Consider the following 25,000-nt stretch of genomic DNA (forward strand, 5'->3'; position numbering starts at 1 on the left):
ATGTGTGCATGTATGTATGTGTGTATGTATATCAGTGCGCTTCCTCACCGTGGCAGGTCGCGCGGTGCAGGCTCCTGAAGGCGGCTAGCACGAGTAGCAGCGCCTCGTGGTGGCCGTGCGCCGCCGCGTACATGAGCGCTGAGTTGCCGTCACCATCCTGCACACCGGGGTCCACGCCCTCCTAGGGGAAGGGGGAGGCAAAGGTTTAGTGGGGCGAAGACAAAACGGGAGGGGTACTTAGTTGGGGTAAGAGGCCACATGTCTTACTGGTGCTGAATCCCACCACTATTGTTGTGAGAGTGAAGGGTATGGGGGGTCGATGGGCATGAAACTTTGATGGAGTCTTATAGTAGGGGAAAGAAAGGAGAATAGGGAGAATAAGAGCGGTCCCTTATGTCGTGTGAGTGTTTGTTTCCTCTGTGCCTTGTGAAATGAAGATGAGGGAGGGGATTAGTTTTGGACAGGAAGAGGAATAAAGTAGCGTGAGAGGTCCCTTATGTCTGTGGCTGTAGCCATTGTGCTGAGTGTAGGGAAGACAATGATGAGGGAGGTTACAAGGGGCACACATTGATACACCACAATGCAAAGAGACGGACGATTACAAGAGGCCAGTCGGGAACACATGGCACCTTCCCTGAGTAATTTGTCTACATTCAGGTCGTCTAATCACTCTTATGGGTCGTGGATGTTGATAAGGGAGGAATGAGGAATGAGACTGAGATAGAGATGGGTACGGATCAATAGTGAGGAGGGAATCAAATTGGAGAGTAATGGAGATTTATTGAGTGAGGAAACGATATAGGTCACTGGGTAGGAAGGGAGGAGCTGGGTGTCCACGTGGCTGTCATTCGTCTACAACCTTGAATAGTGACAGAGGAAGGGGAAGAACGGAAGACAGCCAGAAAGGAGGAGGAGGAGAAGGAAACGAGCGAGGAGACAGGATGGAGGGGTGATGGAGAGGTGGTTGTGAAGGCTGGGGTGTTATGAAGTGATGGGGAGGGACTGGAGTTTAATGACGATGGGGAGAGTGGGGTTAGAAGAGGTGGGAGGAAAGGGGCGGAGGTAAGCTAGGGACATCTGGGTGAAGGGAAAGGGGGAAGAGGGGGATGAATAAGGGGAAAGGAAGAGAAGTGGAGGAAGAGGGAGGGATGGGAAGAGATGTGAAAGGAAAGGAAGAGGGATTGGAAAAAGAGTAGAGGAAGATAAGTGAAAGGAAAGAAAAAGGGAAGGGTTAGCTAGGGACATCTGGGTGAAGGGAAGGGGGGAAGAGGGGAATGAATAAGGGGAAAGGAAAAGAAGTGGAGGTAGAGGGTGGGATGGGAAGAGATGTGAAAGGAAAGGAAGAGGGATTGGAAAAGAGGAGAGAAAGATAAGTGGAAGGAAAGAAAAAGGGAAGGGTTAGCTAGGGACATCTGGGTGAAAGGAAACATGGAAACATGGAAATGCAGGCAACAGAAAGCCTATTGGCTCATTACGAGGTCGCCCGCTTGGGTGATTTAATCTGCTCGATCGCCACTTGGGGCTTGGTGAGCAGATGAAAGCACCTCGATATTGAGGAGCAGATGGAAGCTCCTCGTTATTCAGTTTACTCCCGACGCAGCGAAATGACGGTCGATTCTATATTTGAAGGAGTTGATGGTATTCGCATTCACTACTTCTGAGGGAAGATTGTTCCAGTGGCGGATGACTCGGTTTGAAAAGAAACTCCTTCCAATGTCTGTGTTACATCGACTCGACTGAATGGGTAAACCGTTATTTCTAGTTCTTGAGTTGGGTTGCAGTTCAAAGAATTTGGAGTAATCGACGTTATTGAACTTTTTTAGATACTTGAAGACTTGAATCATATCCCCTCGTAGGCGTCTTTTCTCCAATGTAAAGAGATTGAGTCGCTTGAGTCGTTCCTCATACGGTTGAGCCCTGAAGGTTGGAATCATCTTTGTGGCGCGTCGTTGAATCCTTTCCAGTAGAGCAATGTCCTTTCTGTAATTGGGAGACCAGAACTGCACTGCATACTCGAGGTGCGGTCTTACCATGGAATTATACAAGGATAGCATCACGTCTGGTGTTTTACACTCGAAGTTCCTCGCTATGAACCCGAGCATAATGTTGGCCTTGTTGTATGCTTTTTACAGTGATTCGCGTGTTTCAGGCCACTGCTGATGGTGACTCCAAGATCCTTTTCCTCCTGCATCGCTTGCAGAGGTCTCCCATTCATGATGTATGTATGGTTACTATTTTGGGACCCAATGTGCATGACTTTGCATTTGTCAACATTAAAAGACATTTGCCATTTTTCCGACCATTCGATAATGTGATTGAGGTCTTTCTGAATGATTTCGCAGTCGGTCTTTGTGAGGGCATCTCCACCCACCTTGGTGTCATCTGCAAATTTCGATATTGTGGATTTCAGTCCTGATTCTAGGTCATTAATATATATGATAAAGAGGATGGGTCCCAGCACTGACCCTTGAGGCACTCCACTAGTGGCTGGAAGCCAATCGGAAGGCTGTCCGTTGAGTAGTACTCGTTGTTTTCTGTCGGTGAGCCAATCTCTTATCCACGCGATCAGATTGGCTTCGATGCCCGCCGAGTGCAGTTTCTTAGGAGTCGCTCGTGCGGTACCTTGTCGAAGGCTTTCTGAAAGTCCAGGTATATAACATCACTGGGAATGTGGGCATCCCAGTTCTTATATATACCTTGGAAGAAGTCTAATAAATTCGTTAGGCAGGAGCGCTTGTTTCTGAAGCCATGCTGGGTGTCGGAGATTATATTATTGTTTTCTAGAAGGAGGGGTGTGTTTGTCTCCATTCTGTACCCACACATGCCAGGGAGGGGGGGAAGGAGATGAGGGGAGGGGGTGGTGGTGATGGGTGTGTGATAACGGTGGGGAAGCGAAATGGTTGCGGGTGGGGTGTTTTGTGTTATGTTATGTATAGAGGACACGGATGGGGTGTTTATTAAGGGGTGATGAGAAAGGGGACGGATAGAGAGGGGAGACTGATAAGAAAAAAAAAATAGGAGAAGTGGAGGGGAAGAAAATGAGGATGTCGAGGTGAGAGCTAATTTACAAGGAAGAGGAAGAGAAAGAAGAGAAGAAAATTACTCTTGGGAAGGGGGGAGAGAGTGGAGGGGAGGGTACAGACTATTTTGGGAGGGGAGTTGGGGAAGGGGAAGGGGAAGGGGAGATTAGGGGTTGTTGACCTATTTCTGCCTAGCGTGACCTGTATGTGTGTGTATGTGTGTGTGTGTGTGTGTGTGTGTGTGTGTATTTTACATGAAACATTCACTTACGGACATACCAATCTCTCTCTCTCTCTCTCTCTCTCTCTCTCTCTCTCTCTCTCTCTCTCTCTCTCTCTCTCTCTCTCTCTCTCTCTCTCTCTCTCTCTCTCTCTCTCATTTCCCACATCATTTCCTGATCACGAAGAGGAAGGGGGAGTGATGGGTAGAGCCGTAGAGGTAATGGGGAGTGTGATGGGAGGCGTGATGGGAGGCGTGATGGGGATAAATGGGAAGGAAACAGTAAAGCCTAATGGAACAAGATAAATTATGGATGGGGTGGGAATGGGAGGGTTTGAAGAGTAATGGAGGGGTGTCACGTATAGGTATTGTGAGTGATGGGGAATTGGGAGGAGAAAGGAAGGGGAATGGGGAATGGAAGAAGAAAAAATAGAAGTGAATGGCTGGCTACAGGGGTATTACTGTAGATGGGAATGGGCAAGGGGATGGCGTAATGGGTAAATGTGGAAGAGATGGTGGGTAGGAAGGAATGGTAAGGGGTTAATGAGGAAAGGTAATGGATAGGAAAGGAGGATGATAATGGGTTAGTGAGGAAGAGATGATGGGTAAAGGAGAAAAGGTGTTAAAGGGCTAATGAAAAAAGTGTTGAGGAAGAGGAGGAGAATAAATGGTTCACGAGTGAGAGGTGGGGGAGGAAGGGTAGAGGAGGTAGGTAGGTAGGTAAGAAAACTAGGTAGGGATGCAGGAAGATAGAAGAAAGAGGATCATGAGAAAAAGGTAATGGGGGAAAGGGAGGGGTAGGCAGGTAGATAAGTAGGTAGTTAGTCAGGTAGGTAGGTAGGTAGGTAGGTAAGAAAAGTAGGTAAGGATGTAGGAAGATAGAAGAAAGAGGATCATGAGAAAAAAGGTAATGGGGGAAAGGGCGGGGTAGGCAGTTAGTTAAATAGGTAGTTAGGTGGGTAGGTAGTCAGGTAGGTATGTAGGTAGAGGACACTAGTTTGAGAGGATTAAAAAAAGGGAGGATGAAGTGGAAATGAAAGCATTTGATAGTTAAATAAAGGAATGCATAGGATAGGCTTGGGACAAAAGGGGAGTAATGGGAGGGGAAGGATAGGAAAAGATAAGGCAGGAAAGGGAGGGGAGGGAAGGAAAGGGGAGGCGAGGAGTGAGAAATAAAAGAGAGATAAGGGAAAGGAAGGAAAATGAAGAGATGGAAAGGAGATGGGATGGGCATAGGCTGGGGGTTACCTTCTTCCAGGTGTACAAAGCGAAAGGAAACCAGGTGTGGGCGTTACCTATATGAGCCAATCATTAGGTTAGGTTAGATTAGGTCAGGTTATATCAAGTTATGTCAATTTAGATTAGGACTGGTTTTATTAGGTCAGGTTAAGTTAGGTTGGATTAGGTCAGGTTAGGTCACGTTATGTCAATTTAGATTAGGACTGGTTATATTAGGTCAGGTTAAGTTAGGTCATGTTAGGTCAGGTTAGGTCAAGTTATGTCAGTTTAGATTAGGACTGGTTATATTAGGTCAGGTTAAGTTAGGTCATGTTAGGTCATGTTAGGTCAAGTTATGTCAATTTGGATTAGGACTGGTTATATTAGGTCAGGTTAGGTCAGGTTAGGTCAGGTGTAGTAAAGTTTCACGTCTTGTATCACTCTAGGAGGAAGGCGGACGTCAGGACAGGTGTGTGGTTCTTGCGGCAGGTATGTGAGCCGTCTCAGGTATTCGGAACACCCATAAATCTCTCTCTCTCTCTCTCTCTCTCTCTCTCTCTCTCTCTCTCTCTCTCTCTCTCCATTTCTCTCTCTCTCTCTCTCTCTCTCTCTCTCTCTCTCTCTCTCTCTCTCTCTCTCTCTCTCTCTCTCTCTCTCTCTCTCTCTCTCTCTCTCTCTTTTCTAAAACACACACACACACACACACACACACACACACACACACACACACACACACACACACACACACACACACACACTTACTCCTTATACCTGTTTGTCTTTGTATCTGTGTCTTTGTCTTTCTGTTTGTCTGTCTCTTGTTCTCCTTCACTCGTATACATAAAAAGGTGAGAAAAATCACACAAATAAGTTCGGTCACGTCAGGTCACTTTCTCGTATTACCTTCTTTTTGGGTCACGTCGTCATACTGTGGAGAACTTTTTTGTCGTGGGTGGTTGGGGAAGAGTGGGGAGTGGGGGCGGATGGAAGCGTGAAGGAGAAGGAGAGGGGGGTTAAAGAGAATGAAGAATGAAAAACAGTAGATAGAGAAAAACAAAGAAAGAGTAATGGTGAGAAATGGATAAGAAGAAATAAAAAATGCAAAAAGGAGGATTCATAAGAAGTGGATAAATAGGAAAGGGGAATGAAGAAAGAGAAAAGATAAATACGGAAAACGAGAAGACGAGAATAGAGAGAGAGGAAAGATATGAATGGGTTTGGAGGAAAGGGGAATGGAGAAAGAGGAATAATAAGAGTTGGATAAAGAGATGAGAAGAAGGAAAGAGGCAGATAAAGAGATAGATAAAGAAGAGAAAGGAATGAAGAAAGAACTGATAAAAAAATAGATAAGGAGAAAAGGGGAATGGAGACTAATGATAAGAAGTGGATAAAGAAGATCGATAAATGAGGAAAGAGGAATGACTGCAGATAAAGTAGATAAAAAGTAGAGGGGAATATATAAAGATAAATAATAAAAAAGTGGATAAATAAGTAGGTATAGGAAAGTGTGTGCTCAATAAGGAATTTTCGGCTTAACAACCAAGCTGTCTTTTAATTAAGGTAAGTTGGTTTCTAATTTTATCGCACACCTACACTTAGCATAATCTGTTTTCTCTTCTTTATTGCTATTGGGAATTTAAAACAAGTGTGTGAACGAGGGGAAGGGAAGGGAATTGGGAGGGGAACTGTTATGGGGATGACGGCATTGGTGATTAAGGGAGGGGAGGGCAAGGGGAGAGAGAAGTGGGCGGAAGGGGAAGAAATGGAAGGGAAGGGATGGAAGAGAGAAGAGGGGAAAGGAAAGAGAAAGGAAAGGAAAGAAAGGACAGGAAAAGAAGAAAAGAGAATATGAGGGAGGGTAGGGAAATTATAGACAGGGTAAGAAAGGAAGAAAGGAAAGGGGAGAGTAGGGGAGGAAATGAATGTAAGTGAAAGAAAGGGAAGGGGAGGGAAGGGAAGGAAAGGGAAGGCAAGTAAGGGGAGGGAAAGGGGATGGATGGAAGTAGTCTATGAATGGATGAGCAAGGAAGAAAATGGAATAATTTGAACCTAAGAACTTATTTGCAAGAAAAGTACCTTTGCTTCCCTAAAATGTGATACATAAGTGCCCAAGAAGCAGGCTATACTCTTCACTTAACGCTCAAAGTAAGTAAATAAGTAAACAAGGCTGCTCGGGCCATTGGAGCTGCCATACTTAACAACACGCAAATGAAAGTGATGTCTAAGTGTTAAGTTATAAGTGTTAAGTTTATAAGTGTAAAAGTGATGTATAAGTGCCCTAGAAGCAGGTTACACTCTACACTTAACGCTCAAAGTAAGTAAATAAATAAGTAAGCAAGGCTACTCGGGCCATTGGAGCTGCCATACTTAACAACACGCAAATGAAGTCACTTGCGACAGTTATGGAACTTTATGGTCGGTATTCTCAGACACTTACGCCTCTCACACCAACTATTTCTCAAGGCTGAAAAGAAGAAAAATTTGGTTCTCGAGTTTTTTTTTTTACGTCCATGTGACACACTTTCTCAAACTACCACCAGAGCTATCAAACTACTCATAGGTACGCCCACAACTCCTACACAAGCCTTGTCAAATATGTGTGCTTGAACGCCGAAATGTTTAAGAATAAGATCCTACATATTATCTTTTCTAATTTTAGTAGAGATATTTTTGTAAGCCGCATCGCCCATCACACCTACTCAACACTTTACGTAAAGCTGCTTGTAAAATGTCACGCCCATTGCCACTCGTCAACAAAAAGTCTGAAAATCCATACCTTCATCCACACTTTAACCTTAGTTTGTCTTTTATAAGATTCTTTATACTGGGTCACTTATACTTTCACCCTTATGTATAGAGAAAAAAAGTCACGTTACAGACCCTTTACAGTAAACAAGAGGCAACGATTTAAAGGCATCACAGACTTAGGGAACATTGAAGAAATAAAGGACACGCTGCACATAATAAATATTTTACAGCAAAGGAGGCAATTAAAGAGCAAGACAAAGAACACACACACACACACACACACACACACACACACACACACACACACACACACACACACACACACACACACACACACACACACACACACACACACACACACACACACACACACATAACCACCACTCTTGTCAGGTTATGCTTGTCAAGTATGAAATGGCTTACGTCCAAATACCATTTAAACATATATATGCTTTGAGATATTCCAGTATGTGTTATCTGAATCTCGGTCACGTTAGCAGGTTGATAAAAAGCTTCCGGGACAAAAAAGAATATAAAAACAATGTCACTAGAAAACAATACTACTATAATAAAAATTACTTCACTCTAAATGTTGACGTTCAGTAAATTAGGTTACACATAAAAGAGTTGTATAAGAGAAAAATAATTGTTACAGCATCTACCTAATGGCAGTAATTAGACTTTTAAAGCTCGCCACACTTAGTGAAAATTGGGTAACAACTTCCGTAGAGTGTATAACGAAGTGCGTGCGTATGTGAAGAGAAGACGGCGCTCAAAATGATGTGTGAGACTTGTCACTTCACAATCTCACTTCACTGCACCATAAACTGTGGTAGAAGGTAACTAAATTAGAACGTATACCTTAACTACTACTACTACTACTACTACTACTACTACTACTACTACTACTAAGGCTCTCAAATGCCATGCTTTTAAGAGTACAGGGCGCTGCTTTTCGTCTATTCTTAAAAGGTCACTAGATATAACAGAATAGGTCAGGCAGCTGGAGAGAGAGAGAGAGAGAGAGAGAGAGAGAGAGAGAGAGAGAGAGAGTAGGTAAGAATAACGTATCATGGAAGATTATGAGGGAAAAGTGTGTCAGGATATGATGGTGGTGGTGAAGGTGGTGGTGATCGTGGTGGTGGTGGTGGTGGTTGAGGTGGTGGTGGTGGTCGATCACAGCCAATAACGTGAGACAGGTAAGACAGTGTTGCCACCTCCACCACCAGTGTCATGCACCTCCTCATGCAGATGTGGCACCACTGTAACTTGTCACCACCACAACCACCACCACAGCAACAACCAGTCATTGCTACCACTGCCACCACCACCACCACAACCTTCACAACCATCACCACCATAACAACAATGAATCATCACCACCACCACAAATAACCACACCCACCACCACAGAAACAACCAGTCAACACTACCACAACCACCACCACAACAACAATCATATCCACTCACCATCACAAACAACGAACAAAAAAAACATCAGTTCCCAAACGCCACCATTTATATCCACCACCACCACCAAACACTCCTACCACGTTAATTCACAGCAAGTATTCATCACCTCCACTACCATTTACACCCCCACCTCCAACCCCCACACCACCACCACCCTTGCCGCCGCCACCTGTAGCACCCTGGGATAGATGAGGAAGAGGGCGAAGGCGGAATGTCAAGGCAAAGGTTAATATGAAGATTTAATTGAAATATTTCGGGCAACGCGACTACAGGAAGTGGTGAAGAGCGGGGCAGGTGTGTGTGTGTGTGTGTGTGTGTGTGTGTGTGTGTGTGTGTCAGGTATAGGTAGGTAGATAGCTAGATAGATAGATAAATAAATGGATAAATAGATAGAGAGAGAACATCTTATTAGTTCTTTCCTCACAGGTATTGATGATGTACCATTGGCTTCTCTACCTGAGGCCAACCAATTAACGCATCACACCTGTCTGATTTCCTCGCAATATAACGTATGCATCCATCAGTTTGTATTTATCTATCTTGTAACTTATCTATCTTGTAACATTTACCTGTTTGTCAACCCCACTTGCCATTCGTTTATATCTGCTAGCATGATTGTGATAATGTTTTTTTTTTTTCTTATTTACAGGTAAGTTGGACAGCGGTGATGTACCTGTGTTTGCTAGTTCATGCGCTCATCGTCCAACACTTTTAGTTCATGGAGGAAGTCGGCAACTGCTGCAGAATGTAAGTACAACGTGTAATGCGTATTCATGTGGGTGTTTTGAGTGCGGGGTGGCATGTATGAATGTTATGTGTAAGTAGAAGGTATATGAAGTGTGCGGCTCTTAGTATGTATGAAATGAATGTTGTACACGAAACACTCCCTCCCTGTACGACTGTTTTAAAATGCCTGCAGTTCATTCGTATAAGATATTTTTAGACAAAAAATAATCGATGCTGACCTTGAATTCTCGGAAAAAAGTGTCGTGCGGGAAATTTTGTTTCGTGCACTTAATGCCAGCGCTGCAATGTTTACCTGCAGCACACCTGTTACCTGGAGACAACGCGGCAGCAGTGCACAGAGCCTCGGCCTTTCACGTGTATAATAAAATATTTCTGATTTCAAAATGAAACTAAGTGGCCAGCAGTTGTTTGTCCGCAATGTTTCCGGGGACCTCTTGGTGCACACTCGGCTCACAACCGAGAGAGCCCGGGTTCGATTCCCGGGCGGAGTGGCGAAGTGGCTTTTCTGATACCCTACACCCCTGTCCACCCAGCAGTGAATAGGTACCAGGTATTAATCGGGGGTTGTGTCCCGTCTCCTGGGATCTGTTCCCTTCTCCTATAATTCCTTCCCCTCCTGTCTCTCTCCTGCATATGACCACAGAAGTTGCGCCGACTAAACGAAACTTTCCAACTTTTCCGCAATGTTTAAAACGTTTTGTTTTCCATGTTCAGAAATGGCTTGCAGGTTTTTTTTTTTTACGTCTACGCCTATGGCGCCGGTAGGCTTGCTTGAGGGGCCTGGATGGTGTTCGGCTTCAGCCCGTCATGGCGCAGGCAAGTGTTTATAGTGGCGCCATCTTCTATGAAAAATATGTTTTTTCTGTATTTATTTGAAGATTTGTTAATTCGTTTGTTTATATTTTTATTCATCTTTATCATATTTGTGTTCTACTTTTTATCATTAATTATTTAACATAGTTATTCATTTTTTAATTTTATCAAGATATTTATTTGTACAGTATTCGTCTTTGCTTTTTATGGTTTTTCCTTCTCTCATTCATTCCTGCAATCCTTCATTCATTTTTTCTTACTCTCGTTCATTTTCTCATTTTCTTTCTTCTTACTTTCTCAAAGTTATAAAGTCGCTATGAACGCAATAAACTTTAATTTAGTGTTTGATGTTGTCCTCCAAAGAATATATAAAGCATGATAAAACCTAACGAACAAAAACATTATCTTCTTGGTAGTGGGTTCTTGCGTCACGTCAACGTCAGAGCGGAGTATCCCAGACACTCGCTTACGTCAAGCGGCAAGCGGCTGCAACACGCAGTATTACACACACGTGGTAATGAGACTTCCGCTAACCGGGGATGACTGACGCCTTATTCTTAAACATTTCAGCGCCCTAGCAACACATTTAACAAAGGTTTGTAGGCGTTGTGGGTTACATGGGTAGTTTTATGACCCTGGTGGTGGTTTGACAAAGTTTCTGTACCATGAACGTAAATAAAAAGGATCAAGACGCGATTTATCTCCTTTTCGGCTTTGTGGAATAGTTGTTGTGAGAGGCGGAAGCGTCTGAGAATACCGACCGTATGAACATGGTGAAGAGAAGTTCAAGGTGACGTAATGTTTTCTTTTTGATTTAATAAGAGGAAACTAATTCAGAATGATTAACAAAACAGATATTGAAAAGTTGATATAAAAGAAATATAAAACTCGTGCTTCATTGGGTTTCCCTGCCACCTATTCCACTCATTCGTTAATGAAAATAAATAGATAAATTAAAATAGATAAACATGAGTAAATTTCAGATTGATTCTGCCCCTGAATGAGACATTAATGTACGTACAATTAAATGTAATTGACATAAAAAAGAAACAATGACAGCTTGAAAAAAATGTGTTGAAAAAATGACTTGCAAAAACAGGTCTTTAAAAATGGTTTATGGAAAAGAAAGTTGTAAAATGATAAATACAAGAGGCAGTTAAAAGAAACTTCTACAATGGAAGCTCGCTAAAGCGATTAAAAACAAAGAGGATGTGAATATAAAGTCTTTTTTCAAAGATAATATAAAATAGAGGCTTACGAAATGGCTTCAAAGTAGAGAATGAAAATCAAGCATTTTAAAAATATGTAAATGTCTATTGTGGGTCTGAGAGAGAGAGAGAGAGAGAGAGAGAGAGAGAGAGAGAGAGAGAGAGAGAGAGAGAGAGAGAGAGAGAGAGAGAGAGAGAGAGAGAGAGAGAGAGAGAGAGAGAGAGAGAGAGAGAGAGAGAGAATGGGGTGGGTGAGGAAGGTGGTATTAATTCTGGGAAGAGAAGAGAATTCATGTCACACAAATTAATTTCTCTCTGGTTTGTAATTTTCTTGACAAGTAAATGCAAAAAAACAGAAAACAGAAAATATCTACCTAACCAAATGTATTATGGTTTACTACATCACACATTATTATTATTAGTATTAGTGTTAGAATTATTATTATTATTATTATTATTATTATTATTATTATTATTATTATTATTATTATTATTATTATTATTATTATTATTATTATTATTATTATTATTATTATTATTATTATTATTATTATTATTATTATTATTATTATTATTATTATTATTATTATTATTATTATTATTATTATTGTTATCATATCATTATTCCTATTCTTATCACTATTATTATTATTAGTGTTATTGTTACTCTCATTTATTAGTACATATTTTTAAAGGTGTAACACACACACACACACACACACACACGTACACACGTTATGTGGGCCAGTGGGTAAAGGTTCTGAGTTTCATGTGTGCGTGTGTCGGAGATTAGGAACAGGGCGAGGGGGGGAAGATAAGGAGAGTGGAGACTAGGTGGGGGGAGGAGGAGGAGGAGTGAGAGAGGGGTTGGGGATAGGAAGTTGGGAAGATGGAGGAACCAGGAGGCAAGTTAGTGGTGGTGTGGAGGTTAAGGGAGGGGCGTGAAAGGGGGCTGATGGGGGTGTTGAGGGTGAGGGCGACAAGGCGTGGAGGGAAGGGGGTGGTAATCGATGGGGGTGTAAATAATCGAAGGGGAGGAGGAGGAGGAGGAGGAGGAAGAGGGGGAGGAAGAGGGGGAGGAGGAGGAGGGAAAGGGGGAGGTGGAGGAGGGAAAGGGGGAGGTGGAGGAGGGAAAGGGGGAGGTGGAGGAGGGAAAGGGGGAGAAAGAGGAACAGGAAAAGGAAGAGGAAAAAGAGGAAAAGGAAACATGGAATATGGAGGAGTTGGCAGCTGAAAACCTGTTTGTGACGAGGCTGCCGCCTACTTCGGTGGTTTAGTATATTCTTCAGCCACTACAGAAACCTGCAGAATAGATTAAAGCCCTTTCGTAAGTATCTGCGGGGGCGTTGTTCCTACCAGACGCAACAATGTGACGATCAATGTGATTATTAAAGGAGCTGATTGTTTTCCCACTAACAAATGCATTGTTGCAAATCCATTGGTGGATGACTTTTTACGAGAAAAAAATTCCTACCGTTATATATATATATATATATATATATATATATATATATATATATATATATATATATATATATATATTGCATCATCTCAATTGAACTATTTGACCATTGTTTCTAGTTCTCGGGTTAGGTTAGTTTAGACTGCATTAAACTCGTAATAATCGACATTATTGAAATTGTTCAGATATTTGAAGATCCTGATCAACCCCCCTCCCTCCCAGTCGTTCTTCGTAAGGTTGAGTCCTCAACGATGATATCATTTTCGGAGCGCTTTTGAGTACTTCATTGTCCTTCTTGTAATTAGGAGATCAGAGTTGGACTGCGTACTCCAGGTGGGGTCTCAGCAATGAGATTTTTTTTTTCCTGTACGTTTCGCCGACGGCGCCGGCAGGCTTTCTTGGTGGGACTTGGTGGTTTACCCCAGCCAGTTATGGTGCAGGCAAGTGTTTTATAGTGGCGCCATCTTGCTCCGGAGGTCATCTTTGATTCTCTTCGAGAGAGATTCTAGAGTCCGGGTTGATAGGTGGTTATCAGGACAACATGATTAGTCTTCGACCACTCGGCGATGGCTGAAAAATTGCCACCTTGTTTGTAGCGGAGGGCGGGACGCGAACCTGCGTCTTCTTGGACGTAGCATCCGCACACTGACTACTCAGCCACCGCCTCCCCATATACAAAGACGACATTATTCCTGGCGTGTTCTACTTGAAATTCCTGGCTATGAACCAGAGCACAGTATTAGCTTTTTGCAGCAGGTTTACAGTGGTGTGTGTGTTTCAAGTCACTGTTGATGGTGATTCTGAGGTCTGTTTCCTCCTGTGTGTCTTGTAGTGGCTCCCCTCACATGATGTATGTGTGGTTACTGTTTCTTGGCTCATGCCTGGATTGAAAGACAATTGCTACTTTGCAGACCAATGAATAATCCTGTCAAGGTCTTTCTGGATGATCTTGCAATTGGTAGCCGTGAGGCCCTTTCCTCCCACTTTTGTGTCATTGGCAAATTTAGAAAGGGTGCTTTTTTCATAATTCTAGGTCGTTGATTATGTAATAGAGTATTTGTCCCAACACTGACCCCTGTAGCACTCCGCTAGTAACCGCGAGTCACTCAGAAGCCTGCCCATTGGGTAAAACTCGGAAACATGGAAACATGGAAACATGGAAATGCAGGGCAACAGAGCCTTCATTTTGGCTCATACGAGGTCCGTCTTTAATCTGGATTACCGCCACTTGAGGCTTGGTGAGATGGGCTTGCTTGAGCAGATGAAAGAGGATGCATGGAAGCCCTGCAGTATTCAGCCTCGTCTGACGGCAGCGAAATACGACGATCATATTGATTTGATCTATATTTACTACTTGAGGGAAGATTGTTCCAGGGACTACTAGGGGGAAGATTGTGAACTGGGCGAGAAAAGACCTTTGAAAAAAAACTTTCCATGACTGTGTTGTAACATCGACTAACCGTTATTAATAGTTTATTTCTTGTTTTGCAGTTCAAAGAATTTGGAGTAATCGACGTTAGATTGACGAATTGAAACTTTTTTAATACTTGACCGTTTTTCATAATGTTCTCCAATGTAAAGAGATTGGAGGATGACGAGGGGGAGGATAAAGATGAGGAGTAGGAGGTGGTTCAATAAAAAGAGAAGAAAAAAAACATGGAAATTCAGGCAACTGAAAGACTTGGCTCATTACGAGGTTGCCCGCTCTGGTGATTTAATCTGTTCGACAGTCACTTCGTGCCTGCAGAGCAGATGAAAGCACTTCGTATTCAGTTTACTCTTGACGCAGCGAAATAGCGGTCGATTCAATTTTTAAATGAGTTGATAGTATTCTCACCTACTACTTCTGAAGGAAGATTGTTCCAGTGCCGGATGACTCGGTTTGAGAAGAAGCTCCTGCCAATGTCTGCACCGCATCACCTCACTTGAATTGGTAGACCGTTATTTCTAGTTTTTTTTGTGTGTGTTTGTTATTTTGCAGCTCAAAGAATTTAGTGATCGACGTTACTGAAGTTATTCAGGTACTTCAAGACCTAATAAATCTCCTCTTAATTAAACGTCTCTTTTTCCAGCGAAAAGAGGTTTGGTCACCATGGTCGGTCTTCATACGGCTGAACCATTAAGGTCGGAATCATTTTGGTAGCGCGTCGCTGAACTCTTTCCAGTAATGCAATATTCTTCCTGTAATCAAGGGACCAGAACTGTGCCGCATATTCGAGGTGAGGCCTTACCATTGAGTTATACAAGGGTAACATACTTCTGGCTCGAAGGTCCTCGCTGCGAATCCGAGCATAGTACGGCTTTGTTTTATATATATATATATATATATATATATATATATATATAGATATATCTATATATATATATATATATATATATATATATATATTTTTTTTTTTTTTTTACAGTGTTTTGCATGTCTCAAGAAGAAGAAAAAGAGGAGGGGAAGGAGTAGGAGGACGAGAACGAGAATGAGGACGATGGAAAGAAAGTGGAATAGTCGGAATAAAATAAATTGCTTTTCTCTTTAAATGAGTATTGCAGTATTTTCTATTAGTGTGGAGTTCAGTGACCTCTTTTTTTCGGGGGGGGGTTGGGGGGGTGGGGTTGAGGCAAAGTAAACTCTGTTGTGGAATTGACTTGGAAGAGGAGGAAAGGAAGGCAGAGAATGAGAGCGGAGTGAGAAGGGAAGGGACAGGGAAGAAAGGGAGGAAGGGAGGGGATATGCGCCGACAGTTTGGTGAGAGAAAGAGTGATATAAAGTGGAAATCAATCAGCTTGCGATAAAATACAATTACAGCATTTTCCTCAGAGCGAGTGGGACAAGAAAATCATACCCCGCCCGACATCTCTTCTTTGCTGAAGATACGAAGAAAATAATGGAGATAAAGAAGATGGGCAGCAAATGAGAGGGCCCACGCGTCGACCCCTTAAAACGTGTGAAAAGTGAGACGCAACGAAGAGAACTGACCATATATTTGTCTTGCAGCGACTTCTTATCATAGCGATAGTGAAGATAGCTAAAAAAGTAGAAGAGAGAGAGAGAGAGAGAGAGAGAGAGAGAGAGAGAGAGAGAGAGAGAGAGAGAGAGAGAGAGAGAGAGAGACTGACTTAAGATTATGATAGTTAATTATTATAAGCAGGTCATCTCCTTTAAATACTGCGTCATATTGTTTTTTTTCTTTCAACTTTTACTAATAATTTAATATCGTGTTCCGATGGGGATGTCAACGCCTTTCTCGCTTTTTAACTTAGTACCCTTGTGTGTCCTCTCACTTCCCTTCCTCCCTTTAACCCTCGCGCTCCCTTCCATCTCTTCCTCTTCCTTTTCCTTCTCCTCTTTTATTTAGCATTTGTAAGACCACACCTAGAATACGCCGTTCTGTTCTGGTCACCGAACTATATCAAAGATCAAGTTTTGCTAGAAAGAATGCAGCGACGAGCAACCAAACAAATTCCAGCGCTCCGAAACTTGCCATATGACGAGCGTTTAACCTATTTTGACCCTCAAGCAAAATGAAATAAGTTTAAATAGCCTTAGTATTTTATTGGGTTATTTTTTTCATCAACAATAAACATTTCAATATTCAATTAAATTCAGTGTTATTGAACTATATTATTTTTAAGTAGTAGTACTGGTTGTAGTCGTGGTAATAGTAGTAGTAGTAGTAGTAGTAGTAGCAGCAGTAGCAGCAGCAGCAGCAGTAGTAGTAGTAGTAGGAAAATGGTATAAGAATAAAGAGAAAAGGATATGTATGCTCTCTCTCTCTCTCTCTCTCTCTCTCTCTCTCTCTCTCTCTCTCTCTCTCACTCTCTCTCTCTCGTCGTTACGTGATCAAAACAAACTTGAGGTGTGTGAGAGAGAGAGAGAGAGAGAGAGAGAGAGAGAGAGAGAGAGAGAGAGAGAGAGAGAGAGAGAGAGAGAGAGAGTAACCTTAGATTCGCAGGTCTTGCTAAGGTGGTCGTTTAGACAACTCCTTTCATAACGTTTCTTGTTCTGAAGAACAACACGACCCTACAGTCCCTGCCTAAGGTTTTTTAAGACAGTATTTTCTATTTTTTCATTTGAAATATAAGATAAGAAATGTAACCACACACATGCATCGAAACACTCCCCACAGATGCGACACTCTTGAACAATTTGTTCCGTAGAAGTGGCACCGTTCCATGGGATGTGTTCCTCCGCATGGTGATTGTAGTCAGCTGGCGAGCCGTTCCTCTCAGTGTGTTTGTGGTGCTTCTTGGCACTCCTCAGGCACTGTTATCACCATGCAACGACAGTTACTGTTCTGCGGGTATTGAGAAATGCTCCCGGAATGTACGTCAACTGTACGTCGCTGAACATTTGAGTTTGATCACGACTCTGTGTACTCGCCCTGTGCTTACAGAAAATCGCCATCACTCGTCTTGGCGCCTCTCTTGACACGACTTCTGCTGCGGGAGTTGGTGCCTGGATGTGTCTGTCCTCCGTTGAAATACCTTGTTTCGTATCTGGGCCAGACGTAGCTGCTGGAGTAGTGTTGGCGGTGCTGTGAGTGGCGGCTGTTGGTGTAGTTTGTGCAGCATTCCGGCCACTGTTTTGCTGGAAGGAGTCGTTGCTCCACTGTGTCGGCCTCTCGAGGTGTCGAGGTGCGCCACGCAGCGAGCTAGAGGCGGATCTAACGGGCTGGTGGTGAGGCCTCGAGGTAAAGTTGGGAGACTGACTCTGAGTGGCTTGGAGCGGCGCGGCGTATCTGAAGTAGTCGTGGCCACGGTACAGCTCACGTTCCTTAACGGGGGCGCGGAGGTTACCAAGGTTGAAGCGCACATGTTTTGGACAGGTGGACCGTGACATCTTTTCTTGCTTAAGGATACCTTTAGGAGACTTCCCTCCTGTACTGGTATTCACTGGTGTACAGCCAGCTGCTGTAACTGTTTGCTGGTGTCGTGTATTGCGTTTGTTTACTGCGTCCTTTACTGGCCATTTCTGTTGCTTCACTGTTCTTTCCTTTGGCCTTTCCAGCTCAGAACGAATGCTGGAGAGAGGGAAGCCATACTTGAAGTAGTCGTAGCCACAGTACAGCTCACGATCCTTGACGAAAGTGTTCAAGTTTTGGAAGTTAAATCGGAGACATTTGTGAGCGGTGCTGGCCGTCTTTCCTTTCTTGAGGATCCCTGTGAGATGTTGTGGCTCAGTGTTTTTGTTGCCTGAATCTGTTTTCTGAGGCTCTGGCAGTTTGTTTACTGCTTCCTTTGCTGGCTCTTCCTGTGGCTTCACTGTTCTTCCCTTTAGCTTTTGCAGCTCAGAAGGAATGCTGGAGAGAGGGAAGCCATACTTGAAGTAGTCGTAGCCACAGTACAGCTCACGAATTTTGAAGAAAGTGTTCAGGTTTTGGAAGTTGAACCTGACAACTTTCTTGACCGGTGTATGAGATGCATCCTGCTGTTTGAAGCTGCTCTTTAGGGGCATCTTTTCCGGTGGCCCGGTAACGGCCTTGCACCTGCTGGAAGGAGCGTGGCCTTGGTGCTCGGAGGGGAGCTCATCGTGTACCTCCTTTATATTATCTCGCTTGACCATGTGCAGAGTAATTACCAGAGTTTGAACCCTCTTGCCATGGCTCACCTTTTGCGTCCAGTCTTTTTCTGCGACTGTTGTATCATCCACTGGCTTGTATACCTTTTCCCTCTTCACCATGTGGATAGTGATGATGAGGGTTTGAGGCCTCTTGCCAATGGCCCCCTAGTCTTCTTCTTATGTTTTTGTTGAGTCATTGTAATGTAAATGAACAATCTTTAGCAGGAACGTGCAGGTTATCAACGTTGTCCTCTTCTGGGATGGCTTATCCTCGTCGTGTGCCGCCTTGGCTCCACCGACCACTGGCTGGGACGCTCAAAGAAAAGGCTGAGAGTATAACGCTGGGGCAATGGGACGTAATGCAGGTGACGAAATGTTGCTGGAAGTACTGCGCCCATCCCACACCCTCGCCCTGGTGCTCCTCATTCCACCCACACTAACCCACACAACCCACTCCCTCATCCCTGGCCGAATGATTGCTATAAGTAGTACGCCCATCCCAATCCCGCACCCACGCCCCCATGCTCCTACTTCTACTCACACCAGCCCTCATAATTCATCGCCTCAGCTTCACCTAAACCTGCCGGCGCCGCAACACACATCTCATCACACCGAGAAGCCGCCGTGAGCTGGGACTGAACTCGCATCGTGCCCACCGTACCCACTCAACCACCCGCCCGAAAATTCTTGCCACAAACCCAGCAAGAATTTCGCATTGATATTTTTGTAAGAATAATAGCATGTCACACAAACATATTTCCCTTATATTGATTAATGGAAATAAAGGGAGACGTACAAAATATTCAGTTACAAATATTTAGCTGCTTCAAAAATACGTTTTCTCGGTTAGTTAGGATGTGTTTACTATTGGATCGCCCTTCCTTACCCTCGAGAATCCTTGGTAATGGATTTGTCTCTTGTTAGCATTGAACTGCAAACACACACACACACACACACACACACACACACACACACACACACACACACACACACACACACACACACACACACACACACACACTATTATTTTTTGTATTAGTATTAGTAGAAGGGGATAAGAATAATGAGAATAGGGTATGTAATCTCTCTCTCTCTCTCTCTCTCTCTCTCTCTCTCTCTCTCTCTCTCTCTCTCTCTCTATCTCATCTAATCTCTCCTTCCCCACCACCAATATATCGACACTCTCTCTCTCTCTCTCTCTCTCTCTCTCTTTTCAGCCTCTCGCACCAAGTAAAACCCACATGATCGCTAGACCGACGCGTCGTCACGTTGCATTAAACTTCAGGCCAATAAGTTTGGCATCAGTGGCAGTAAAAATCCTCGAAAAGATTATTAGAGACAAACTTGTCAAGTTTCTAGAAGACAATAATATAATCTCCGACACCCAGCATGGCTTCAGAAACAAGCGCTTCTGCCTATCGAATTTATTAGACTTCTTCCAAGGTATATATAAGAACTGGGCTGACCACATGCCCAGTGATGTTATATACCTGGACTTTCAAAAAGCAATCGACAAGGTATCGCACGAGCGACTCCTTAAGGAACTGCATTCGGCGGGCATTGGCGCCAATCTGATCGGATAAGAGATTTGCTCACCGACAGAAATCAACGAGTACTACTCAACGGACAGCCTTCCGATTGGCTTCCAGTCACTAGTGGAGTGCCTCAGGGGCTTAGTGCTTGGACCCATTCTCTTTATCATATATATCAACGACCTAGAATCAGGACTGAAGTCCACAATATCGAAATTTGCTGACGACACCAAGGTGGGTGGAAAGGCCCTCACAAAGACCGATTGCGATATCATTCAGAAAGACCTCAATCACATTATCGAATGGTCGGAAAAATGGCAAATGTCCTTTAATGTTGACAAATGCAAAGTCATGGACATTGGGTCCAGAAATAGTAACCACACACACATCATGAATGGGAAACCTCTGCAGGCGATGCAGGAGGAAAAGGATCTTGGGGTCACTATCAGCAGTGACTTGAAACACACGAATCACTGTAAAAAAGCATTCAACAAAGCCAACACTATGCTCGGGTTCATAGCGAGGAACTTCGAGTGTAAAACGCCAGACGTGATGCTATCCTTGTATAATTCCACGGTAAAACCGAACCTTGAGTATGCGGTACGGTTCTGGTCTTCTAGTTACAGAAAGGACATTGATTTACAGGAAAGGATTCAACGACGCGCCACGAAGATGATTCCAACCTTAAGGGCTCAACCGTACGAGGAACGACTAAAGCGACTCAGTCTCTTTACATTGGAGAAAAGACGCCTACGAGGGGATATGATTCAAGTCCTTAAGTACCCGAAAATTTTCAATAACGTCGATTACTCCAAATTCTTTGAACTGCAAATCAACTCAAGAACTAGAAATAACGGTTTACCCATTCAGTCGAGTCGATGTAACACAAACATTGGAAGGAGTTTCTTTTCAAACCGAGTCATCCGCCACTGGAACAATCTTCCCTCAAAAGTAGTAAATGCGAATACCATCGACTCCCTCAAATATCGAATCAACCGTCATTTCGTTGCGTCAGGAGTAAACTGAATATCGAGGTGCTTTCATCTGCTCCTCAAGCCCCAAGTGGCTGTCGAGCAGATTAAATCACCAAAGCGGGCAACCTCTTAATGAGCCAATAGGCTTTCTGTTGCCTGCATTTCCATGTTTCCATGTTTCCTTCTCCTCCTCCTCCTCCTCCACACCCCTTTCCCATCTGTAGCCACAGCAAACCTGACGGGGCGGTGTCCAGGTGTGTAATGATTAGCCTAACATGACTTACACCAAATACCGCTTTAACCCCCACCCCCACCACCACCACCACCACCACCAACAACAACAACAACGACAACAACAACAACGATAGCAGCAACAGCAGCGACAAGAGCATTACTACCATCACCACTAGCAACAACAAAAACAGGGTCAATAATACCATTAGATCGACAACTCAGGCTCATGATATTTACGAAATCCCAAAAACGTATTGGAGGATTGCATGAATCGTGGAGCAGGTATTGCCAGTGTTGGCAGCTGGCGGCGGGGCGAGCGTGGCTAGCAGCGTTGCGGGGATCATTCTGACACAAGATAATCACAACGGCTTCAATAACTTGGATTTACCCTTTCCTCACGTACCACTTTTATGTACGAAGCTTTACACAACGAGATGGACTGAATACTGTTGTGTGTGGTTGCAATGATTTCTTAGTAAAATACTGATGATAACAATGTGGGACGTACAGTAGTAATGTTTGTGGCGAGACGACAGGAGTCCAGCAAATCCAACAACGGTGCAGAAAGTAAACTGGTCGGTTGACGAGAATCTTCTCTTTGTATAAGCTGCGTCGCCCATAAACAATGACAGTAGAGTGACTAGAGTCTATTGTTTGCTGTGTTTGGCCAGTGGAAAGGACATTATGCGAGGCCGCTGCAGCATAAGTGGTGGTCGGCCGCGGCCTGTGCTGCCGCGGGTGTTCCTGCTTGTTCACCTTCTGAGTAAAGGCAGGAGTGGAGGTGCGACTCTTGAGCAATGGTTGGTGTATTTATGAGACAAGGATACTTCATGGTGATTTCGTTGCCAGCACGACTTTTCATTATTGTGCGCAGGACGGACATGACTTTTTCATAATATTCTTGGTAAGAATATCGTATTTCAGTTTTTAATATTCACTGCTGATGGAAATGTGTTTTCATTATGCAGCTACCGAGCTGAATATGCTATGTTATTATTATTATTATTATTATTATTATTATTATTATTATTATTATTATTATTATTATTATTATTATTATTATTTATATTATTATTATTATTATTATTATTATTATTATTATTATTATTATTATTATTATTATTATTATTATTATTATTATTATTATTATTATTATTATTATTATTATTATTATTATTATTATTATTATTATTATTATTATTATTATTATTATTATTATTATTATTATTATTATTATTATTATTATTATTATTATTATTATTATTATTATTATTATTATTATTATTATTATAATTATTGTTATCATCATTATTATAATTAATTTCATTATTATTTTTATCTTATCATTACTAACATTATTGTCATTATTACTGCTGTTATTATTACTATTTACCACAATTTTTATTGACCCCTGACTCTCGACTTGAATAATAAATGAATGTATACTGTTACTTGTTTAAAGGGAGAATGAAATAAGAATGCCTCAAACACACACACACACACACACACACACACACACACACACACACACACACACACACACACAGACACTTTCGGCTCACCTATCTGTTTCGCAGGTCTCTGTCTGACTGTGTAATCACTGTATGCTGTCTCTTCAGCATGTGTACCGTATATAGCCTAGTTATCGTGAGCGTGGTGTCGTATTCCTGTGTGTCCCTAACAACCACTGCTACTGTTGTTACTCATGCCACCACACCGCACTATACCATACCACATCACACAATCCCACACATTACACCACACTATACCATACCACATCACACAATCCCACACATTACACCACACTATACCATCCCACACCGCACCACACTGTACCGTCCCACAGCACACCACACCACAGTATACAACACCATACTATACCTAATCACACTTCACCACACCACACTACACCATACCACTTAGGGCCGGTTATACAACCATAAACACACCAACCACCATCAATATCACCACTACCTCACTTCTGCCTTTACTTGTACCTAGCACATAAGCCTACCACAGCCACCACCACACTTCCAGCACAATATCCCCACCACCACCACCAATCATCGCTACCAACCACCACCCCCTCCAGCATTATACAAGTTCACCACCTCCTCACCACCACCACCACATCCCCATCACCACCATTACCACACCCCCACCACCTCTCCACTACCGCCACCACCACCACCATCACAAACATTACACAACCTCACCCCCACCACCTCTCCACTACCGCCACCACCACCACCATCACAAACATTACACAACCTCACCACCACCACCTCCAGCATTACACAAGACCATCACCCCATCACCTCCAGCATTACAACGCAAGAACACCACTCACTACCACCAGCACAAAACATTATCAACTCCACCATAACTCCACACCTCCACCAACACCACCGCCCTCACCAACAACACCAGAACACACCATTAGCAACACCAATACACCATCAACCCTAACACACACACATACACACACACACACACACACACACACACACAGGAACATGAAAACACAATGAGCACGAAAGAAAATGACCCCGGACAGCTTGTAAAAGAAATATGGCGTCATTGTAATAATCCTTGTAATAATCGCGATGGCCTCCTTACCGTTGCATTCACTCTCGGAGACACACAGTGGTGGATGGACCTGCATCGATTTGTAATGACCGATAAGGAGAGTTTCATGACCTCATCTCGTGTATGATACATGTACGTGTGTTGCATAATGTATGAATGCAGGATAGAAGGACAAGATTTAGAGCGAGGATAACGGAGCATGTACACAGGAGGAGGAGGAGGGAGGAGGAGGAGTAGGAGGAGGAGGAGGTGTAGGAGGAGGAGGAGGAGGAGGAAGAAGAGGAGGAAGTAAATATGTTATCAATTTGGCGTTAACGTATTGGGTTGTATTGTATTCCGCTTTTTGTTGTTGTTAGTGATTGTGTTGAAAAATTTCGTTCCTGATGGTATTAGTGGTAGTAGTAATATGAGTAGTAGTAGTGGTGGTAGTAGTAGTAGTAGTAGTAGTAGTTGTAGCAGCAGCGGCAACAGTGTGAGGAACAATTGGAGACAGTCAACAGGAGGCCTACTCAACAGGTAAGGTCACGGTGGACAGGTGTTGTAGAAGTGAAGGAGGGGAAGGGTTGGAGAAAGGGTAAAGAAAAGAAGAAAAAGGGGAAAAAGAAGGAGGAGGAGGAGAAGGAGGAGAATGAGGAGGAGCAAAGTGAATTATAGGGAGACATCAGAAGGGAAAGGATAAGATAAAGTGGAGGGGGGTAGAGGAGGGAGGAAGATTAAGCTGAAGTGGAAGAGGTTGGGTGAAGAGAGGCGTGAAGACCGTGACAATGATGCGGGTGGGTTGGGGGCAGGGTTCGGGGAGTCGGGGAGTTGGGGGTTAGGGGGCGTGGGGGGGCATAGGGAGCGTGGGGGGGCATAGGGGGCGTGGGTCATGAAATTTGTGTTCTCGAAAAATGTGACCATCGGCGAATAGAATGACAGTGACCTTGAGTGGTGGTGGTGGTGGTGGTGATTGTGGTGGTGGTAGTGATTTTGTAGGTAACGGTAGAGGACAAAGTGATGGTGAGATTATTATTATTATTATTATTATTATTATTATTATTATTATTATTATTATTATTATTATTATTATTATTATTATTATTATTATTATTATTATTATTATTATTATCATTATCATTATTATCATCATCATCATTATTATCATTATTATTATTATTTTTATTATTGTTATTATTATTATTGTAGTAATGGTAGTAGTAGTAGTAGTA

The 25,000-nt window shown here is 43.1% G+C and overlaps 1 protein-coding gene across 4 annotated transcripts in view; it reads right to left on the reverse strand.

Moving 5' to 3' along the window:
• The window catches only part of LOC127008063 (ankyrin repeat domain-containing protein 34A-like), a 65,853-nt gene that overhangs the window by 5,866 nt on the left and 34,987 nt on the right, over positions 1 to 25,000 (reverse strand). For all 4 annotated transcript variants that reach the window (XM_050879598.1, XM_050879596.1, XM_050879600.1 and 1 more), the window contains one exon: positions 49 to 181. In XM_050879598.1, coding sequence (XP_050735555.1) covers positions 49 to 181 — 133 coding nt within the window. The remainder of the gene's footprint in view (positions 1 to 48; positions 182 to 25,000) is intronic.

The sequence above is a fragment of the Eriocheir sinensis genome, chromosome 37 (assembly GCF_024679095.1).
Source record: "Eriocheir sinensis breed Jianghai 21 chromosome 37, ASM2467909v1, whole genome shotgun sequence".
NCBI classification, from domain to species: domain Eukaryota; kingdom Metazoa; phylum Arthropoda; class Malacostraca; order Decapoda; family Varunidae; genus Eriocheir; species Eriocheir sinensis.